Genomic DNA, 19,926 nt, shown 5'->3' on the forward strand with positions numbered 1-19,926 from the left:
CTCCCACTCCACCCCCAGAAGCGAGGCCTCAGGAGGGAGGGAGGTCAGGCCGCCCATGCTTACCTTTGCTGGTTTCGCTCTCTCTAATCAGAAAGGAGCCCACCTTATTGACTGGGGCCAGCAGCTGCCTCTCAGCATCTTTCCGGCTAATTGATCTAAAGAACCACCTGGAAAAGGGCAAAGGCAGGCAGACTTCAGAGAGTGGCCAGGCTCTTCGGATTATTCTTACCCAAACCTCCCTCCTGAGCTATATACCTCCTTCCAAGAAATAAAATATCTCGTTCCGGTGCCCAACTCAACCCTGAGCAAACGGTCCTCGCTTCCCAATGAATGAAACGCCCCTCGGCCCCTATGCTTCCTTATTCCCACTTCCCACCAGCGGATGGACTTACTGTTTTTTTGGAATGAAACAAGAATATTATTTGGGTGCCCTTTGTTAATTTTGCTCTGGGAAAATGCACCCAACCACCTTCCCTTAAAGTACAGCCTCCTGGGGGTCAGGTTTCCGAATTAGACCAATTGCTGAGACGCTCAGAGGGCAGATTCCCACCATGTTCCCCTTGATCCTGGCTGGTCAGTGTGGAAGTGCCCCATGGTCCACATGCTGTTCCAGGGAAAGGCACAGAGCTGGGAGCGCCAGACAAGGAACCCTCCCAAGGGCGATCATCGCTGGATGAAGGACACCAGGTGAGGTCGCTAACCTGGTTCCAGCACTTTGCTCGTGGGTTTGACAGACTCTGAGCTCTTTCAGGGGAAGAGCCACGTCTTACTCAGTTTACATCTTCCCCAGTCCTTGGCAGAGCCTGGCTCTGGGTACCTTGTGCTCAATGCACACTGTGTGAGTGTGTTAATGACTGAAGCCCTGCCTGGCCAAGGCAGACCTTCCTGGTGCTGTGTGGAAGTGGGTTATGAGGATGCCGGGGTGCTGCTCTCCTGTAAGCCACTTCTGAAGGAGACCACCGTCTTGTGAGTGCCCGCGAGGTCCCAGGTCCAAGCCCCTGGGTCCTGCCCACTGGGGGCACTAGAGGAGGGGAAGCTGATCATAGGGCCTCACTGTAAGCTCGCAAGGTCATATGGGGTTTGGGGGTGTTTCTATCCAGGTAAGCCATGAAAGGGATGGCTCTCAGTTCACAGATGGGAAGAGTGAGGTGAGCACGGAGCAGCGACCTCCTCAGTTGTCTGGGACGGTGGATAAGCCTTTCCCAGCAGTTGCAATTCCCTGCCCCTTCTCTGCTCCCTCCGTGCTGGCCTCACACGGGCACCCTTTTTACCCACTTTCTGGCTCCGCCCTGCACAGCAGCCCACCCAGCATAAGCAGCGAGCTCGCCTCTGTTCTGAGGGTCCTTCCGTTCATCTACCTACTTTTCCACTTCCACAGTCTCTACTCGGGCCACGAAGTTGCTGGGCACGTAGCCTTCTCTTCCTGTGACGAGAGACTTGGCCAGCCACCAGTCTCCAGCTCTAAGATGGAGAAGGGAAAAATAAAGATGGGATAGTGGCCTTTATGGGCCTCTCTCTGGGCGGCTCACAGCCCTCTGCCACATGATCTCATCTGTGGGAGGCAGAGGGTTCATGGAGGCAGACAGTCTGGCAGATGAGAGGGAGCTTGTGCAAGGTGCTCAGTGATGCGGGGGCTCTCTGGGTTATTTCTCAGTCACCGAGCATCTGACAGGCCCAGGGTTCTCCTGGTCCAGGGGAGGGAGGGAGATGACACAGCCTCCGGGGGAAGAGTTTGTCCAGACGGCCTGATCAACCCACGAGGGCCCTGTCTTCTAGTGAGTAGCTTTCCTCTTGATTAATGGGACTCATTTAGAATTCAATGTGTGAGTTGGGACCGGACAGGAAAGACAAAAACATGAGGATGGCTGTTGACGAAAGAGGAACCGGGAAGCCCACCCACGGTCAACAGGTCAGGGCTTTCATACTTTTGGCTCAAGCCCATTGCAAAACTTCCAGAACAAAAGCAGGCCCTTGGGGCTCCACAGGACAAGCCAGAGGTTTGAGAGAGAGCAGACTTTGGAGGAGTTTCTGAGAAGGAACACTGGAAATAAACAAAAGCTGATTTCATGAGTAGAATCCCATGCAAGATCTTATCTGGCAAGGGAGACAAACAAGGACACAAGTGACTCCAATACAAGCTGTGATGGAGCAGTTGGTCAAGTGATGTGAGTGTCAGGAGGGCTACATGGAGGAGAGGACATTAGAGGTGGGTTTTGAAGAAACGGTAGGATTCTGACAGTGGAGCAGGAGGTAGTGAATGGGAACCACCTCACCAGAAAGAGTTTGGGAAGATAGGTGAAGGAAGATGATTGGGTCAAGTTTAAGAAAATGCTGGGTGACTAGGCTGGGGGGCAGGGCAAGGGAGAAGATATTCTGGAGGGAGCTATGGAGGGCATGGTGGGGGTGGGCCGAGGTAGATGGACGGATGGGTGGGAGTCCTGCTGTGACAGGGAGCCGTAGAGACCTCTGACCACGGATGGCATTCCAGAAACTTACTCCTTCAGGATCTGCAGCTTCTCCCCCTTCAGCATCTGCAGGTCCCGGTCGTTCCCTGCTGTGTAGTCATACAGGGCCACCACGAAATGCTCCTCTAGAGTGAACAAGGAAGAGATGGCCACTGCTCGGCCCACTATAGTGGTAGTAGGGGCTGGAATAAGTCTGTGCTACGAGCCGTCTTCTGGGTACTAAGAGGGTCAGGAAGGGGCAGGGACGGAGGAGAAGCCATAGTGAGCCATCTCACTCACCAGTGCGGAAGAGGAAATTCCTGTCTGGCAGACTGACCTCCCTATCTGCTGCCAGGAACAGGGACTGGCTGCCCCTCAGAGCCCATCTTGTCTTCCCTTCAAGACCCCACGTAGAAGCCCTAAGGCCTGGACAGGGCTATTGTGTAAGGGAATTGATAGCCTGAAGATCTAGGGAGATTGGCTGCATGGACTTGATGGCTGCAGACCCAAGTTTGGGAACCAGTGTTGGCTGATTCCTCATCACCTCGGAGGCGCACGAGCTTCTCCTTTTCTCTCCTTCCCCACCTGCACCTTCCTGCCTCTATTCCAAAGTGGCTAGAGGTCTTGAAACATGGCAGCTATAACTTTGACCTGTAACAGTGCCCAGGGCCCATCACAGTGCTTCTGGCTGGCAGTACCCCGAGTTGCTGGTGGTCCCTGGAACGGAGGTGGAGAGAGGGCTCCTGAGCTTGGCATATCGTCTTTCAAATGATCGCTGCTAGTGATGAGGGCTTTTTTGCACAGCTCGGGAGAGCCAAGACCAACCCAGAAAAAAATTACCTAGAGACCACTTCGGTTGCCCCGGTGTAGATGATTCATTCAGCTCTGTCACTAATGCATGGCGTGACCTTGAGCTGGTCACCTCCCCTTGGCAGGAAGAGGGGATTAGAATAGATGACAGTGGCCCCGTTCGTTTCTGATTCTGGTGTGAAGATAGTTTATTTCCTTCCCCTGGGCTTTCTTCCTGGAAATGTGAACCCCCCCTGGCAGGAAGTGAAGGACCACCCCTGATGGTAACTAATAGTGATCCCCAGCAGGATATGGAACACCAGGTGAGGTCACTAAACTGCTTCCAGCACTTTGCTCATGAGTGTGAAAGACTGAGCTCTTTCAAGGGAGGAGCCACATCTCACTATTTGCATCTTCCCCAGTCCTTGGATGGAGCCAGGCGCTGGGTCCCATTTGCTCAATGTGTACTGTGTGAGTGAATTAATGACTGAGGCCCTGGCTGGCCGAGGCACACCTTCCTGGGTGCTGTGGGGAAGTGGGTTATGAGGATGCTGGGGGATTAAAAGGCGGAGATTCTGCTCTCCTGTAAGCCAGTTCTGAATAAGGCTGCCATCCTGTGGGTCCCCCTCAAGGTCAGCCCCCAACCCAGGAAGGCCAAGGTCATTTGTTCTGTCACCTCCACAGTCCTGCCCATCAGAGTAAAATGGAGGCTGGGGCGAGGGAGGGTGGCGCGGGTGGTTAGACGGTGGCAGGGAGACTTTTGAAAGTGGGCTGGGAAAGAGGGAGATCAGATAGTGCTCCTACACGGAACAGACTGAGGGCTGGAGGGAAGACGCAGAGCCACCGGTCCTGCCCTTTGAGGTTGGCGGTTAGAATCTTTGAAAGCCTGGGTTTCATGATGCTATCTGTATTTACGGTAACTCTTGCCTTTTGGTGCTCATTTATAGTATGTAAAGTCATTTTTTTCTAAAATCCCACCCAGGCTCAGGGACACTAAGGGAGCTGGTGCTTGGTTCCGGGAGAGGCCCCCGATGGCAGGTGAAGCCTGGGACAGAGCTGGGCCACACGCCTCGCTGCTCCTCACTCAGCACCCCTAACCTTCTCCTCTCCTGCCCTATCGGGCCCGCACCCCGACTTCTCCAGGGAGCTGCTCCTGACTGAGCCCCTGTTCTAACTGCACAAAGTCGGGGCCTGGGGTAGAGGGCCATGGAGCCTCAGTTTCCAAAACAGCCCTTTCTTACCTTGGCCTGGGTGTGTGTCAGGAGGTGCAGGAGGCAGGTGGTTAAACACGACCTGGAGCAGAAACACATGCACTGTGTTAGTTCCGCACCCAGAGGCTGGGGCAGGACCAGCAGGATGTCCGAGGGCAGCTGCTCTGTGGGCACAGGTGTCGCGCAGGGAGATTCTACACATGCCGCTGCAACTCCCCGGGTACCAGCGCCACCTCGCACAACTCCAGGCCCACCTGCCGTCTTTGCCCTGCCCACACACACAGTTGGAGAAGGGCTATGTGGGGATGCCCCACCTTTGTAAAAGGCAGCTGTGCCATGCAGGGAATGCCAGGTCCCCCAGGTTACAATCCTGGCTCTGCTATTAAAAGATGAATTTGCAAAAGAGTATTTGTTCTCAAGAAAAATTATTTAAAAAGCATATTTCCCTAAGACTCAGCAAATATATTCCTAAGTGTACACTCTGTAGAGAAACCTTTGCATATGTGTATCGGGAAACATGTACAAGAATGCTCCCAACAAAATTAACAAGAATCCATAAAAATTGTCACAGCATGGAAATCACCCTTATGACCAATGACAGAAGAATAGACAAACTGCGGCACAGCCATGCCGTGAAATCCTACACAACTGTGGGAGTCAGTGAGCTATGCATCGACGTGGATGAAGCTCACAAAAGGAGAGCAGGTCTGAACCCCAAGTCTCAGAGGAACATAAGCTGTTTGATCCCGGCCATCTGGCTGCTAAACATTGAACTATACTTCCATACCGACGTGAGTTGAGGGCAGGGAGAGGGGGCTTATTTGTCGGAGCCAGGAATTATCTAGAGATGGTGCTGAGGCTGGCTGGAGACAAGCAGCAGCCCCCAGGGAGCCACACGTGCTCTGTGCTTTTCCCCTCCCCGTCCCTCTCCAGCTGGGGACAGCTCACTCACCAGGGGCGGCAGCGGTGGGGGATCTTTGCTCTGGGTGCTGACCTTCACAGGGCTCCACTGGCCCTTCTCCTTCTCTTTCACCTGCTTTTTGCTGCTCACCACTCCCATCCTGTCGGAGAGCACACAGCAGACTGGCGATGTGAGTAGGTCTTCAGAGCTTCTGTGCAGAAGAGCTCCCCCAAACCCCTTCCGGGCAGCCGATTAGAAAGGTGGGGTGGAAGTGGGGGGCAGTGAAGGTCAAAGTCAGAACACAAAGTCAGAAGGGGGTTGGACGGGCTAAGCTTGTATCCATCTTTTTTCCCAGAGTAGGAAGAGGCAGCCCAGAATGAAGAAATGACTGGGTATAGGAGAGAAAGAGATCATCTGGCCTAAGGAAACCACCAGAAACTGGTGGGGTGGCTCCCAGTCGCCTGGAGACAGGAGCCCTGGCAGTGAGGCCACATGGTGTTCTACAAAAAGTCTGACCAATGTATCTGGGTTTTAGTCTTCATTTAGTCACTGGGTGCGTCACTTGGGAAAGTCACATTTCCTCTCTCGGCCCATGCTAGAACATTCCGGGGTTTGTTCCAGCTCAGACTTGCGGGTAAGATGCTATAAATTTAGGGCACAAGATAGTACAGGCATCTAAGGCCAAGTGCAGCTTCCCAGGAATATTGGGGAGTCTTTAGAGGGGAGAGAAATATGGTCAAGATTTTTCTTGGGTACTGAATTTTGGGATGACAGATGTGGGAAAGACCCTGGAGACCACGGCCACCATCACCACCACCATCATTCCACAGGGCAGCTATTTAGAGAGGGCTTCCTCTTGACTAAGAGTTTCACAAACCCTATCTCGTATCATCCTTTCAGCTCTCTAAAGAAGTCTAAGTAGGTATCATCACTGCCCAGGACTGAGGTTTGAGACATTGAATGGCTGGTTCATGGTTAAACAACTAACCAGTGCAGAGACAACCCTGACCGAAGACCACCCCACATACCTCACACCTGGCCCATCCCCAAGAGGCACACGTTTAGAAGAAAGGGCTTGAGTTCCTGCACTCGTCTGATGATCCGTGGGGCTGGTGGAGAGTTCCTGATCGCCTTTGGATGTATGCACTGTATTTCATCGATTCTAAGATGTATCTTTTTTCGCATTTCAATATCTCTGAGACTGGGATGTGTCTTACATTTGATGATGATTCATAGAGTAATTAGCAGCATCTTTTTTTCTTTTAGTGCTACATAAAATAAATGCTGGCCTTCCCCGCAGTGGTGTCTTAGATTCAGTGAGGCACAGTAATGCTTTTCTTCCAGAGAGTTGAAAGTACATGCCTCATATTATTTCTCCTTAAACTCACTTTGAAAAAAAGAAAAGACTATAATAATTTTGAATATGACAGAGTAACAAATAATCCACAAGTATTTTTTTTGAATATGTCTTGCATACAGAACATGTAATACTTCACATTTGTAAAGAACAATACTTTTTGTATTTAAGTAGTTTCTTTATGTCAGTTCAGATCAACTTTAGCATCAAATGAATCATAATGCCAAAGTTACAGGCTAACATTTCAGTTTTCAGCGATTTTGGGGTATAAGAATTTTGGATAAAGGATTACAGTTTTGTATTAAGAATGGCTACTGAATTTTATCAGGTGCCTATTTACTATCTATTAATATAATAATTTTTCTTCTTTAATTTGTTGACGTACTATGTTGATAAATTTTCTGCTGTCGGGCCATCCTTGCATTCTGGAATAAAAGCTATTGGGTTACAGTGTGTTAGTCTTTTTTGTTACATGGATGGATCCTATTTGTTAATATTTTATTTAGAGTGAGAATCTACATTCCTAAGTGGAATTTGTCTATGAGGTGGTAGCATTGAGATGATGCCGGCTTCATAGCACATACCAGGGGGCTTCCCTTCTTTTTTCCCATGTTCTTGAATAGTTTAATAACATTGGGACTATTTCTTCTTTAAAGACTAGATAGAACTCAGCCGTAAGAGATCTGTTCCTTGGTCCCTTTTAAATAGTCGATCTTTAAGGACATTTCCAATTTCTTCTAGTGGAATTGGTCTGTCCCCATTTTTTCCTCCTCCTTACGCCATTTTGGTGATTTATATGGTTTACAGGAGATCTTTGATTTACTCTATGTTTTCCAATTTGTTGCGGGAAAGTTTTACATTTTACTGTCTTGTAATTATTTTAATCTCTTCTCTTTCTTGATTATACTTCTTTCTTGTTCCTAATACAAATTGTGTGCTTTCAATAATAATTACAATTTTTATTAGATAAAATTATCTGAGTAAAGTTTTAACTCATCTTTAAAATTATGAAAAACAAGACTGCAATCAAAACAGCATGAAATTGGAATAGGAATAGACACGTAATCAATGGAGCAGAATGATAAGCATGCAAATAGATTCCGCTACATTTGGGAACTATGTATATGAAAAAGTTGGCATTTTAATTCAGTGGAGAACTGATGGTTTATTTTAATAAATGGTATTGGGAAAATGGCTATCTATCTAGCAGAAGATATTTTTCCCAGAAAAATTAGAACTCTACCTTACATCATATTAAAAAATAAATTCTAAGTATATTAAAAAATATTTTAAAAAATTAATTGGAAAAGGATTAAGGAGACTATACAAATGACCCAGAGTTTGGAGATAACAATTAACAAAGATAGAATAGCCAGAAGCTAAGAGAGGCTAAAAAGACAAATTCATAAACATTAAAGGTATTTCATGGTAAAAGAAACCATCATGAATTCAACAGACAAGCACTAGATTGGGAGAAAGGATTTCAAAGCATACAGCAGATAAAAGCCTATTTATAATATACACAGAGTTCATGAAAATTGACAAGAAGTATGGGTCTAGCATGCAACCACTTGATAGAAAAATGAGTAATAAATAAGCAAATCATCCAACACAAATCCAAATAGCTAAATAAACATGTGAAAAATATTAAATTTACTTGCAAATTGGAAAATGCAAATTAAGATAAAGCATCACATTACATCGATAAGATTGGGAGAAAAGAAAAGGAATGATATACCAATTGTTGATAGTAAAGCCAGGGAAAATTGCATGTTCACACTCTGGTGCAAAAGCATTTATTATAGTTATTATTTCATCTGCTCTTCCCCACTCCATTTCTAGGATGAAAGCCCTATAAGGACTGGGATCTTCATTTTATTCATCGTTGAACCCAAATTGATAAAACAGTGTCTGGCACGGAGTAAGTGCTTAATAAATACTTATTGAACAAATAAAATAGAAATATGACCAATCTTTTAGAAAGCAATCTTTCAAGTTCTATTAAAATTTAAAAATACACATACCTTTTGATTTACAATCCCACTTCTGGGACTCTCACGGAGTAATAAAACATCATTATATAGGAATTTGAGAGAGATAAAAATGTTTATTGCAGCAATAGTTGTAGCAACAAAAAACAAAACAAAATGAAAGTTTGTAACTGCCCACCGATTGGGGAATTGTTGAGTAAAGCTGCACTTTAAAATTCTCTAAAATACGAAGCTATTACAAAGAACGCGTTAGATGTTTGCCACGAGGCTAAGAGGAATTTCTACAACATGCCATTAGGTGAGAAAAGCAAGAAGCAAAGAAGAGCATGAGGCCATCCTATATTTGGAAACACCAAAGAATGAGAAAGGAAACCCCCACGTAGGCACATGCATGTGAATTTCCATGGAGAGAGGTTGGGGAGGGTGGAGACCAAGTTGTTTACTTTGTTATTGGTGGGGGAAGAGAGACAGAAAAGAGAGGTGGAAGGTGAAAAATAAACAAAAGCAAATTAAAAATATTGTGTGTGGGTGGTGTTCATGCAAAGCAGTACCCCCAAAAGAAATTCCCTAAAATGTTAATATCGTTTCTCTCAGGTCATAGGACTTCATGTGACTTTTACCTTCTTCCTTATAATTTTATATATTCCTCGAATTCTTTCACAGTAAGCATATATTATTGGTACAAGCAGAAAACCAGAAAGAGAATGTGAATGACTTGCCCGGCAACAGAGAGGGCATAGGGCCTGCTCTCGTTCTAGAAACTGAGTGGTCAGCCAGAGCTGCCTGAGTCTCAGGCCTTTCCTGACCTCTCCCAGCCTCATGGCTCAATGAAGAGTCAGCAGGCAGCAGCTTCTAGAATTTTCCCACTTGACATCTGCTTCTGTGCCTGCCCAAATGACCAGCCCTATCTGGTTGGCCATATTGCATCAATTTTAAACTTCCTGGGCAAACAGTTACGTCAACTTAAACAACATAATTAAACATTTCAATAACTTGACAGAAAGTAAAGTTCCTAAAATTAAATCACCCACTACTTACACTTCTTTGTCCTCAGACTCCTTAGCAGTGTGCGTGTATACAGATGATTTTCCATGGGTGTTATAAAAACATAGGTTCTCTATGGGTCCCTCCACCCCAAGGGCTCTGACTGGAGAGTAGAGTTACTCAGGAGGCCATGTGACCACCAGAGCAGCGGCTGGTGCTCAGGGGGCTGCCACCTGCTGTGATATTTTTGCAGTTTCAGGCTGGGTGGAGCCAGGAAATGCAGAAGTCCGTGCAAAAGCACAGTGCAACAAGTGCGTGCCCTGGGCGGCTCCCGCGGCTCTGCTGCACCAAGACGACACTGGCCTCCTTTCCAGTGGGGAAGGGTGGATGGGAGAACGGTGTGAGTTTGAGTGTGAGTGAGTGAGTGTGTGTGTGTGTGTGTGTGTGTGTGTGAGAGAGAGAGAGAGAGAGCACGCAAGCACATGTACCCATATGCTTATGTGTCTATGTGTATGTGTGTGTATGTACGTGTGTGAGAGAGAGAGAGAGCAAGCACATGCACCCATATGCTTATGTGTGTATGTGTCTGTGTGTGTGTGTGTGTGTGTGTGTGTGTGTGTACTGGGCGGGGCTAGCAAGAGGAGGAGAAGGTGGGGGAGGGACTTCTGTTTGTTTATTGGGAATGGATTAGACCCCACACAGACTTTGACCAGAGCCGAGAGGTCAATGTTTGCCCCGGGGGAGATGCTCAAAGCCTGAAGCAGCCTCAGCCTGGGAGGGGATGTGGTGGAGGCAGCAACTAAAAATAGAGAAACTAGAAAGCCTCTATTTACACTGGTCCAGCATTGCACAGGTTGAAAAGCACTTGACATATGTGATTTATTTGGTATTCATGATAGCATCGACAGGTTGGTTACAATTATCCTCACTTTACAGTTGACCACAGAGCAGTGAGGTGGCTTGCTAAGGTCACACTGCAGGTGGCAGAGCCAGGAGCTGGAGGGTGTTTTCTGCCCCAATCCTGCCCTGACCTAAGTGCCCAAAGCAGGTGCATGGGTGGTCCTGCCTGGGGCTCCATCCGTCTTGGCCCACAGTTCGGGTGCAGGTTCAGATACCCTGTCTTTCTTTGTAGGGGCTGGGGCCACCTGCCTCCACAGCCTGCCCATCCAGAGGAGAAACCTCCAGGGGAGCCGCTGGAACAGAGGTCTGGGGGCTGGGTGTCACTCTGGAATTTCAGGCAGAGACTCAGACAGCCTGGCCCCTCCTTCCTGGTCCAGCGGGAGGAGTGAGAGGTTCAAGGAACCCTGATTCGACAAGCTACCTATTGGCTGTGTGAACTTGAACTTGGGCAAAGCACTTAATCTTTCTGAGTCTCAGTTTCCTTATTTATAAAATGGGGAGGTATGAAACCATTCCTGGTTTCCTGCGTAAAGGTTTCCTGAAAAAGCATGCTGCAAGATGAATGCTGAAAAAATGCTCAAACAACTTTCCTCTTTTGAGGAGAGGGGCAGTTCTGTTTCTGCAGAATTAAACTGCGTTATGAAAAATTCAATTCCGTCTTGCCTATTTGGCAAATCTTCACAATCTCTTTTCAGTCTTTCACAGATGCCTTTTAATTATGCGCTTATCCAGGATTATGGGCATAACTTCAATGACTGTTTGACTATTCGTGTAAAATTTGGGAAAAATGCACAGAAATATTAGAACAATTGTGCAAACACTACTACCCAGATGAAATGGTTGTCCTGCCAAGATGGAGCTGCGAGCAGGCGGAGGGCAGCCCCCGTGATGGTCAGGAATGTTCCTTCACCAGCTGACATGCTCAAGTCCAAATTCAACATATAGAAAATGTTTTGGGATATTGACACATAATGAGCAAATATGCAGGTTTTATAGAGACCAAGGACCAACAGACTGTACATAATCTACATGGTTGTCATGAGAACCAAACAAAATGAGGGTGAGAGAGAAATGAGAGCATGCAGAGTGCTAAATAAATATTAGCTAGAGGATGACTAGGGGAGCTTGGGTGACACCTTCCCTCCCTAGAGCTTGACGATGCTCAAGGTGGCCCTGGGATCCGGTGGGATTTCCTACCTTTCCTTTGAGGCTGAGGGCCTGGTGTTGGGAGCAACGGCGTTTGGTGGTGGTGGGTGGGGAGGCAAAGGCCAATGTGGATGGCGGGCTGCTGTGTGGCTCAAGAAGCGTCGATGGCTCTGAGTCCCTCCACCTCCTCTGGCTGCTCCAGAAGCCCAAACATGTCATTTCAGAGGCAGGGGATGATTTGGTTGAAAAAGACGTCAGGTATGAAGTCAACCCTGGAATGCGTATGGCTTCTTGACAGAAAAATCAGTTCGACTCTGGTTTACGGTTTGTAATAGCAGGCATCATCATGTGTTAAGTATTTCCCATGTGCTGGACACTGAGCCAGACCCTACGGACACTGTCCTGTTTGAGAGAGTCCACATAGCACCATAGAAAAGGATGCTGAGGTCTGAATCCTAGTTTCACTATTTTCTCCCTGTGTGTCCTCGGGTAAGTTGCTTATTAACATTTCTGTCTCTTAGACTCGGGATAATAACGCTTTCTAACTCCAAATGTTGTAAGGATTAAATTAATTATTACATGCTATTAGCACATCTTAGAACAGTGCATGGCCCTTGGTAAGTGTTTAATAAATATTTTACTATTATTCCATATATGCAAATAATAATAATTCCTTTATTAACAGTCTGAGGTAGGCAGTATTACCTTCTCTCTACAGAGGAAACAGACTTGAGACAAGAAGCAATCCCCCAAGTCAAGCAGCTAGTAAGCTGTGGGGCTGGCCTGACATGCAGTTCTCACTGCTTCCTAATCTGTGATCCGGAAACCTCGCCATGTTATCAGCTGAAACCTTGCCTTTCTGACTTGATCTGCCAGACATGGGCGGGCAGCAAGGAGGTGGAACAGGTGAGCTTATCGGCAAAGCCGGGGTTCATCCTGGGTGTTGGCGGCCATGATGAGATGCCAGCTTCTCATTGGTGAGTTCCCTCTTCCCTCACGAACATCTGCCAACATCCAGGCATTCCAAATCCTGCCCCTACGAATCCACTAATGCTGTGACCAATTCCTGGATGAGAAAAGTATAGCCATGGGCCTATGACTCTGAATTAAAGAAGAGGCCAAAGAACTTGAATAGAAACCCATTTTTAGAGTACCGACTTCAGGATAACTCACTTGAATGAGACCACGTCACATTTGCCCCCATATTGATGTCTCCGCTTGTGAACGTGAAATAGTCACAGTGTTGGCTGTGCTCTTTCAGTCACTGTCAACCATGGACTGTGTCAGGCATAGCAAAGACAGAGATGAAACAAGGAAGGGGTCTGCCCTCATGGTACGACGAAGAGGTGAGACGTATACCCAAATCATGACAGTTCAAGGTAGGCAGGATTACATATGAAAGAGAGGTTTTGTGAGCTCAGCAAGAATAAATCACTTCCACCTGGGAGAAAACACTAGCTGGATCTTAAACAATGGTTCACACATAATTTTTTAGATTAAAACTATTTTTAATGAAAATTTTCAAAATATAAAAAGATGAAGAGTGTAATGAACACCTAAAAATTCATCACTCAGATTCAGCAATTTCCTTTAAAAATTATTTTCTTGATTGAAGTATTTTAAGACAAATCGTTTTATAAATAAAGGATTGAAATTGAAATGGAATGAGACAAATGTCTTAAAACACACTATGCCACCTCCACATCTTTTGTGTGCATCTCTAAAATATGGCGACATTTTCTCACAGAACCCCAATGTCATTGTCACACCTAAGAAAATTAGCAATAATTCCACGGTGTTATCTAACATCCAACCCATAATCAAATTTCCCCAGTTGTCTCAAAAATGGCTTCTTACTGTTGGTTTGTCCTATTCAGGATTCAAACAAGCTTTAGACATTACATAGGATTGTTATGTCTCTTAAATCCCTTTTACTGGTGGTGCCCCTGCCCCCGACTTTGGTTTGTTTTATGCCATCGATTTGTGAAAATCAGGTTGGTGATGCTATAGAATGCTCTGCATTCTGCAGTTTGCTTCTTTGTGATGGCTCATAACTTGTGCCTCCATCTCCCTGGTTCTCGCACATGGAGTTAACTCTATAGACTCCGTTAGATTCAGGTTCACCTTTTCCCAGTAGGGAGGCCTTATTGGAGTGACACGTGCTGCTTGTCACATAATATCAGGAGGCTCACGCTGTCTGGCTGCATCACTCTAGTGATGCTAAGATAGATCTAGGTTCAGGTGATGCTGGTCTGATCACTCTGTTGGAAACCTCCTCATCAACATGGTTTCATTAGGGGTTACTAAATACTGATGCTCTCCTTCCATCATTGCTCCCACATTTGTTAGTTGGGAGTTGAGAGAGAGTAAAGGATGAGAATGAGAGAACAAAACAAAAAGTGCCGTGTGTGATTCCCCCAGGGTTGAAAAGTGTTTGGATATAGAGGAATAGCGCTTTCCCTAAGACATAGAGACAGGAACCTTGTTCAGAAAACTGAGTTTTTCCACTGGCTGGATTGTAGAGCGTATGATAAAATTATTCAAGAAACCACAGTTTGTGCCTTTTGTGATACTTTTAAATACCAGTAGAATATCCGCCCAGGACTAGCATAGGACCTGATAAAGAGTTGTAATTCCTGGCTAAGTGCGTGAGGGCCGCTGTGTACCTGTGGCCACCCCCCACCAAGGGCTGAGCAGCGGTGACGACTTGTGACTTGTGTGTGCCTTTGGTCAGAGTGGCTGCCAGCTTAGGCACAGTGAGGAGGAGACACACATGTTGCTTTTTCAGTTTTGTAAAGTGAAAATATATCCGCAGTGGAAAGTCACTCCCGCAATGGTAAAGTGGACGGAAAAGATTTTCAGGGGGTAAAAAGTTTGAGGGAGTGGAGCAAAACTTGAGAAAGGAAGACAGCATTCCGGTGAAGCTGTGTTCAGTGAAAAACAGACACTTGTTTACTGAATCACCTACATTTGATTCTGCTGACACGGAGAAGCTTGAAAGTTGTGAGGCAATTATGCAGAAAAGCGGCACCGTGTTGATATTTAAATTCTTGCGATAATTACTAGCCTGGGAATAAAATTACTTTATTGGGAGACATCATATAAATATATATGTATGGTTTTAAAACCCCACAACAGTGATAATTAAAACATGCTACTGAAATGTATTTTGTATTGATGGGTCTATGGACCTTAATCTGCTTTTCAGTTTCTAACAGCTCTCAAATCTCAGTTTGCATAATAACCAGCCGAGATCTGCAGATCCCTGAGGCCCAGCCCCAGCAGTTCTGAGGTCCGGGGTGGGACCCCAAGATCTGCATTTGTAACAAGTGCCCTCGATGATGCTGATGCAGACGGGTTCACCAACCCCACTTCACGAAGTCCGTTTCTTTTATTTGGCTGCGCTTCTGAAGTATAACTTGTAAAAAGGATTAAAAGACAGTCCTGCAGACATTGAGTGTTTCTTCATGTGAGTCCCTCATAAATAATGCTTGAGTTTCCCTGCTAGGGATTCTCTTGTCTTTAAATGAAATGAATTTTTTCTGTCCTCCATTCACACACTCCTTACATATTAACATATTTCTGCATGGTTTTGTTTTCTTTCCTTCATTATTTATTTTTAAATTTATTTTCGAAGAAGATTAGTCCTGAGCTGACATCTGTGCCCATCTTCCTCTACTTTATATGTGGGACATCTGCCACAGCATGGCTTGATAAGCGGTGCATAGGTCTGCGCCCAGGATCCGAACTGGCGAACCTCGGGCCACCGAAGCGGAGTGCGTGAACTGAACGGCTCAGCCACCAGGCCAGCCCTCCTGCATACTTTTTTGACACAGGGGAAGTAACTTCCCTTTCTATAATAACAAGGAGTACCTCTCTGATACTTGTCAATTCACAAAACATTTTCACACACTGCAGCTAGGGAGCCTCAAAATGACCCTGTGAACTAGACAGCGTCGTCATCAGCATCCTCATCCTCGGAGAGAACACTGAGGACAGAGAGGTGAAGAAACTGAAGTGAGGAACCGGGATTTCAGTCACATCTTCGACCTCAAAGCCTTGTTCTCTCACACTCAGGCTCACAGCTGTCTTCCCAGATAACACATCTGTTCACGACTTGAATTTCTTTAAAAAGAAATCCAGTCCTTTTGAGCCACCTCTCCAATGTTTACTAAGCACAGCTGAGAGACAGAATTTGTAAACAAGGGGAGGCCGGTGCAGAGAAGCACCTCTGCCAGGTTTGAGGGGCCTGGGGACCATTTGGATGGAAAAAGCTGGCTCTACTTTATGCTTTCAAACACGAAGCTGTAAAAGGTTAAAGACAGGAAAAAAAAGGTCTTAGGCCCCTGACGTCATTCAGTTAACTGTGATTCTTGAGGGGATCTAGAGACAAGGATGTCCAGCTAGGGACACAGAGATTTAAGATTACCTTATAAAACCCTTTGTTGTAGGATTTGCCTCCTATCACGTGAAAACATAAACACTAATGATTGCTAGCTCAGCGCCTAGTACTCCTTCCTACTTGAGACCAGATGCTACGCTATGTTCTTTTCTAGCCCTGACAGCAGACATATTCCTTCCCATTTTACAGATGAAGAAACTGAGGCTCAGTCAGGTTTAAGGACTTGCTCAAGACCATACCTGAGTCACAGACTGATATTTAAAAACCAATTCTATCTGGCTTCAAAGTCTGGCTGATTCCACTCTGTTCCAAAGTATGTGGGGTGATGAAAATAAAACCCTGGGGATGACATCTGTGAAGAATGTGAAACTGATCAGAAAATTATGTCTAAGTGATAAATAAGTAAAAATGGATTATAGCAGGATTTTAGAATAGGATGAAGGTCTTGGAGATTTTCAGGTGATTCATTTATTTATAATTACTGCTGGAATTCTCATTCTGGACCAGTTTTTTTATCCCAGGTTCAGGCAAGCTCATCTAAGTGAGCCACCTTACCGCGTGGTGCGAAACAATAGAATAACCTCACATGGAGGAAGCCCCGTGCTGTGTGCTTTAGGGCTCTGCCTTCAACCTCTCTTAGTCAATATTTTATCAGCAATTTGTACGTGAACATAAAAAATCTTGCTGGTTAGAATTTCAGAAGATTTAAAATGAGGGGAAACTAGTAGAGTCAGGATTAAAGAAAAAAACTCCCTCAACTAACAAGTTCAATTAAAATAAGAGCAGAAAAGCTTGCAATTGAGGCTCAAAAAACCACAGTGAGGCCCCATAGCAGAGAGGTTGGACTCAACAGCGGCGTGTGAGAGTGCATCCATTACACACATAGGTGCGATGGAGACAGTGCCTCTTGCCTTTGGGAGCTCACAGAAATGGGCTGAATCTTGGCTGTGCTGCTTAATAGCTGTTCGACAAAGATAATGTGATTTATTCACTCCAACCTCTGTTTCCTCATCTGCATGACGGAAATAGAATGCTTACCTTGCATAATTGTTATAAGAAATAAAGATAGTGTATATAACAGGCCGGCATATAGTTTATGTTTTTTAAAAGTAGTAATTTTGTCTGGAAAAGACTTAGAAGCGCCAGTGCAGCCACCATCTGTACAAATCTGGGCACAGCTACTATCACGAGCACCGTGGACAATCATGGCAGCGAACAAGACTATTGGTGGCAGGCACTACAAGTAGCATTATGCACTCTGTTTTGCTTTTTTAGAAAGCCAATCTTGTTACCTTCTGACCTCTTTCTCACACCTTCAGAAGAGCCCACACGTCTTACACAAGATGCACGGTCTGGGAGCCAGCCCGGTGGCGCCGCAGTTAAGTTCGCATGTTCCACCTCAGCAGCCCAGGGTTCGCCAGTTCAGATCCTGGGTCCAGACCTATGCACCGCTTGTCAAGCCATGTTGTGGCATGCATCCCACATATAAGGTGGAGGAGGATGGAAATGGATGTTGGCTCAGGGCCAGTCTTCCGCAGTGAAAGGAGGAGGATTGGCATCAGAAGTTAGCTAAGGGCTAATCTTCCTCAAAAAAGAAAAAAAAAAGAGCACAGTCTGTCCTTCCACTCAGGGAAGGGGCCTGTGGGGAAACAGTCTGCACAACTGCAGAGGAAATCTATAGCAGCTATCAATACAGAACAGTGTAGTCCTCTAGCTATGAATACAAACTGTCAAGCACGTGTCATAAGAATCAGAAGAAAATGAGCAATATGAAAAACAGGATGAAAGATAAACAAACAGAATAATTCAGGAGGAAGCAGAGATAGAGAGCAGAAAATAACTTTTAATAAAACCTCTAATTAGTGTCCTCAGAGAAATACTACGGGATATTATATAAATGTAAAAGGAACGGGTTGATGCGAAAAAAGAATAATCAGAAAAAAGGGAGTTCTTGTATGGGGAAGGAGGGTGAAAGGGGCGATAAGCACACGTGCACAGCGATGGATGGTGTTAGTCTTTGGTGGTGAACAGGACATATTCTACACAGAAATCGAAACATAATGATGTACAGTTGAAATTTACATAATGTTATAAACTACCGTTACCTCAATAAAAATAAATAAATAAGTAGAACAAAAGGAATTCTTGTAAATTAAAAGTGTGATTGAAAAATGATAAGGTGGATGTAGCTGAAGTTCAAGCTCATGATCTGGAATATAAAGTCAAGAAATACCCTAGGAAATAGGATAAAAAGACTGAAATATAATATCAGGAGCAGGCAAGGATGTTCGCTGTTACCTCTCCTAATCAACGTACTGGAAGTCTTAGCTAATGCAAAAAAAAAACAAGAAAAGGAAACAAAACGTATACAGAATGGGAAGGAAGAAATAAAACCATCTTTGTTCACAGATGACATGATTGTCTACATAGAAAATCCCAGAGAATCAACAGAAAATCCTCCTGTAACTAATAAGTGGTTATAGCAGGGTTGCAGGATAAAAGGTTAATATACAGAACTCAATTGCTTTCTTATATACTGACAATAAACAATTGGAATTTAAAACACAGTATGATTGGCATTAGTACCAAACAAATGAAATACTAAGGTACAAATTGCACAAAATATGTACACGATCTATATGAGGAAATCTGCAAAACTCTGATGAAAGAAATTTTAAAAACCCTAAATTGAGAGATATTTCATGTACGTTGATAGGAAGACTCAACATTATTAAGATGTCAGTTCTTCCCAACTTGATCTACAGATTCAAAGCAATCTAAATCAAAATTTCAGCAGCTATTTTGTGGACATTGAGGAACCAGTCCTAAAATTTATTTAGAGAGGCAAAAGACCCAGGACAGCCAATGAAAAATTAAAGAAGTACAAAGTCAGAAGACTGACACTACTTGGCTTTATGACTTACTCTAAAGCTACAGTGATCAAGACGTTGTGGTATTAGTGCAAGAAGAGACAAAGAGATCCATGCAACAGAACAGAGAGCCCGGAAATAGATCCCCACAAATACAGTTAACCAATCTTTGACAAAGGAGCGAAGGCAGTTCAGTGAAGAAAGTATTGTCTCTTCAACAAACAGTGCTGGAACAGCTGGACATCTACATGCCAAAAAAAAAAAAAAAAAGAATCTATACACAGACCTTACACTTTTCACAAAAATTTACTAAAAGTGGATCTTAGACCTAACTGTAAAACTCAAAACTATAAAACTCCTGGAAGATAATATAGGAGAAAATCTAGTTGATCTTGAGTTTGGTGATGACTTTTTTTCTGGTTCAAATTAATGTTTTTATTTCCATCTTTAATGCTAACAGAGGAGTCCAAAACAGACTGATGGATATGGATATAATTTAAATGAAACAAAAAAAATGGAACTATGTACACCAAAGAAGGAAAAGGGATTCTTTCATATCAACTTTTTCCTTTTTTGCAGTTTCTGAATAAGTAGAAAATGAACACACATTTTCCCCAACTTAATTTAGGGTGAAATAATACAACTTTTTTGATCAACTACTTAAGTTGTCTTTAAGCATAAAACTTAAGAGACTTTGAAATGGGAGTCACCATGTATTTTAGTCAACTGAACGAATGGTCTCCCTGGCTCTTGAAGTCTGAATTTCATCACAATGTTCTTTTTTAAAGATTGGCCCTGAGCTAACATCTGTTGCCAATCTTCTTCTTCTTTTTTCTTGCTTCTTCTCCCCAAAGACCCCTAGTACATAGTTGTATATTCTAGTTGTAGGTCCTTCTGGTTCTTCTATGTGGGATGCTGCCTCAGCATGACC

General features: G+C 44.8%; 1 protein-coding gene across 13 annotated transcripts in view; it reads right to left on the reverse strand.

Annotated features, from left to right (window-relative positions):
* The window catches only part of BLK (BLK proto-oncogene, Src family tyrosine kinase), an 86,326-nt gene that overhangs the window by 13,469 nt on the left and 52,931 nt on the right, over positions 1–19,926 (reverse strand). For 7 of the 13 annotated variants that reach the window (XM_070505092.1, XM_070505091.1, XM_014827850.3 and 4 more), the window contains 5 exons: positions 5,397–5,505; positions 4,475–4,526; positions 2,497–2,590; positions 1,363–1,461; positions 64–167 (listed from right to left, as the gene is read on the reverse strand). In XM_070505092.1, coding sequence (XP_070361193.1) covers positions 64–167; positions 1,363–1,461; positions 2,497–2,590; positions 4,475–4,526; positions 5,397–5,504 — 457 coding nt within the window. In that variant the 5' untranslated portion in view covers position 5,505. Of the gene's footprint in view, positions 1–63; positions 168–1,362; positions 1,462–2,496; positions 2,591–4,474; positions 4,527–5,396; positions 5,506–6,373; positions 6,733–9,731; positions 9,899–19,926 lie in introns of those variants that run through there. The other 6 variants (XM_070505097.1, XM_070505093.1, XM_070505098.1 and 3 more) reach the window with 5 other exon arrangements.

Source organism: Equus asinus, chromosome 3 (genome assembly GCF_041296235.1).
Source record: "Equus asinus isolate D_3611 breed Donkey chromosome 3, EquAss-T2T_v2, whole genome shotgun sequence".
NCBI classification, from domain to species: domain Eukaryota; kingdom Metazoa; phylum Chordata; class Mammalia; order Perissodactyla; family Equidae; genus Equus; species Equus asinus.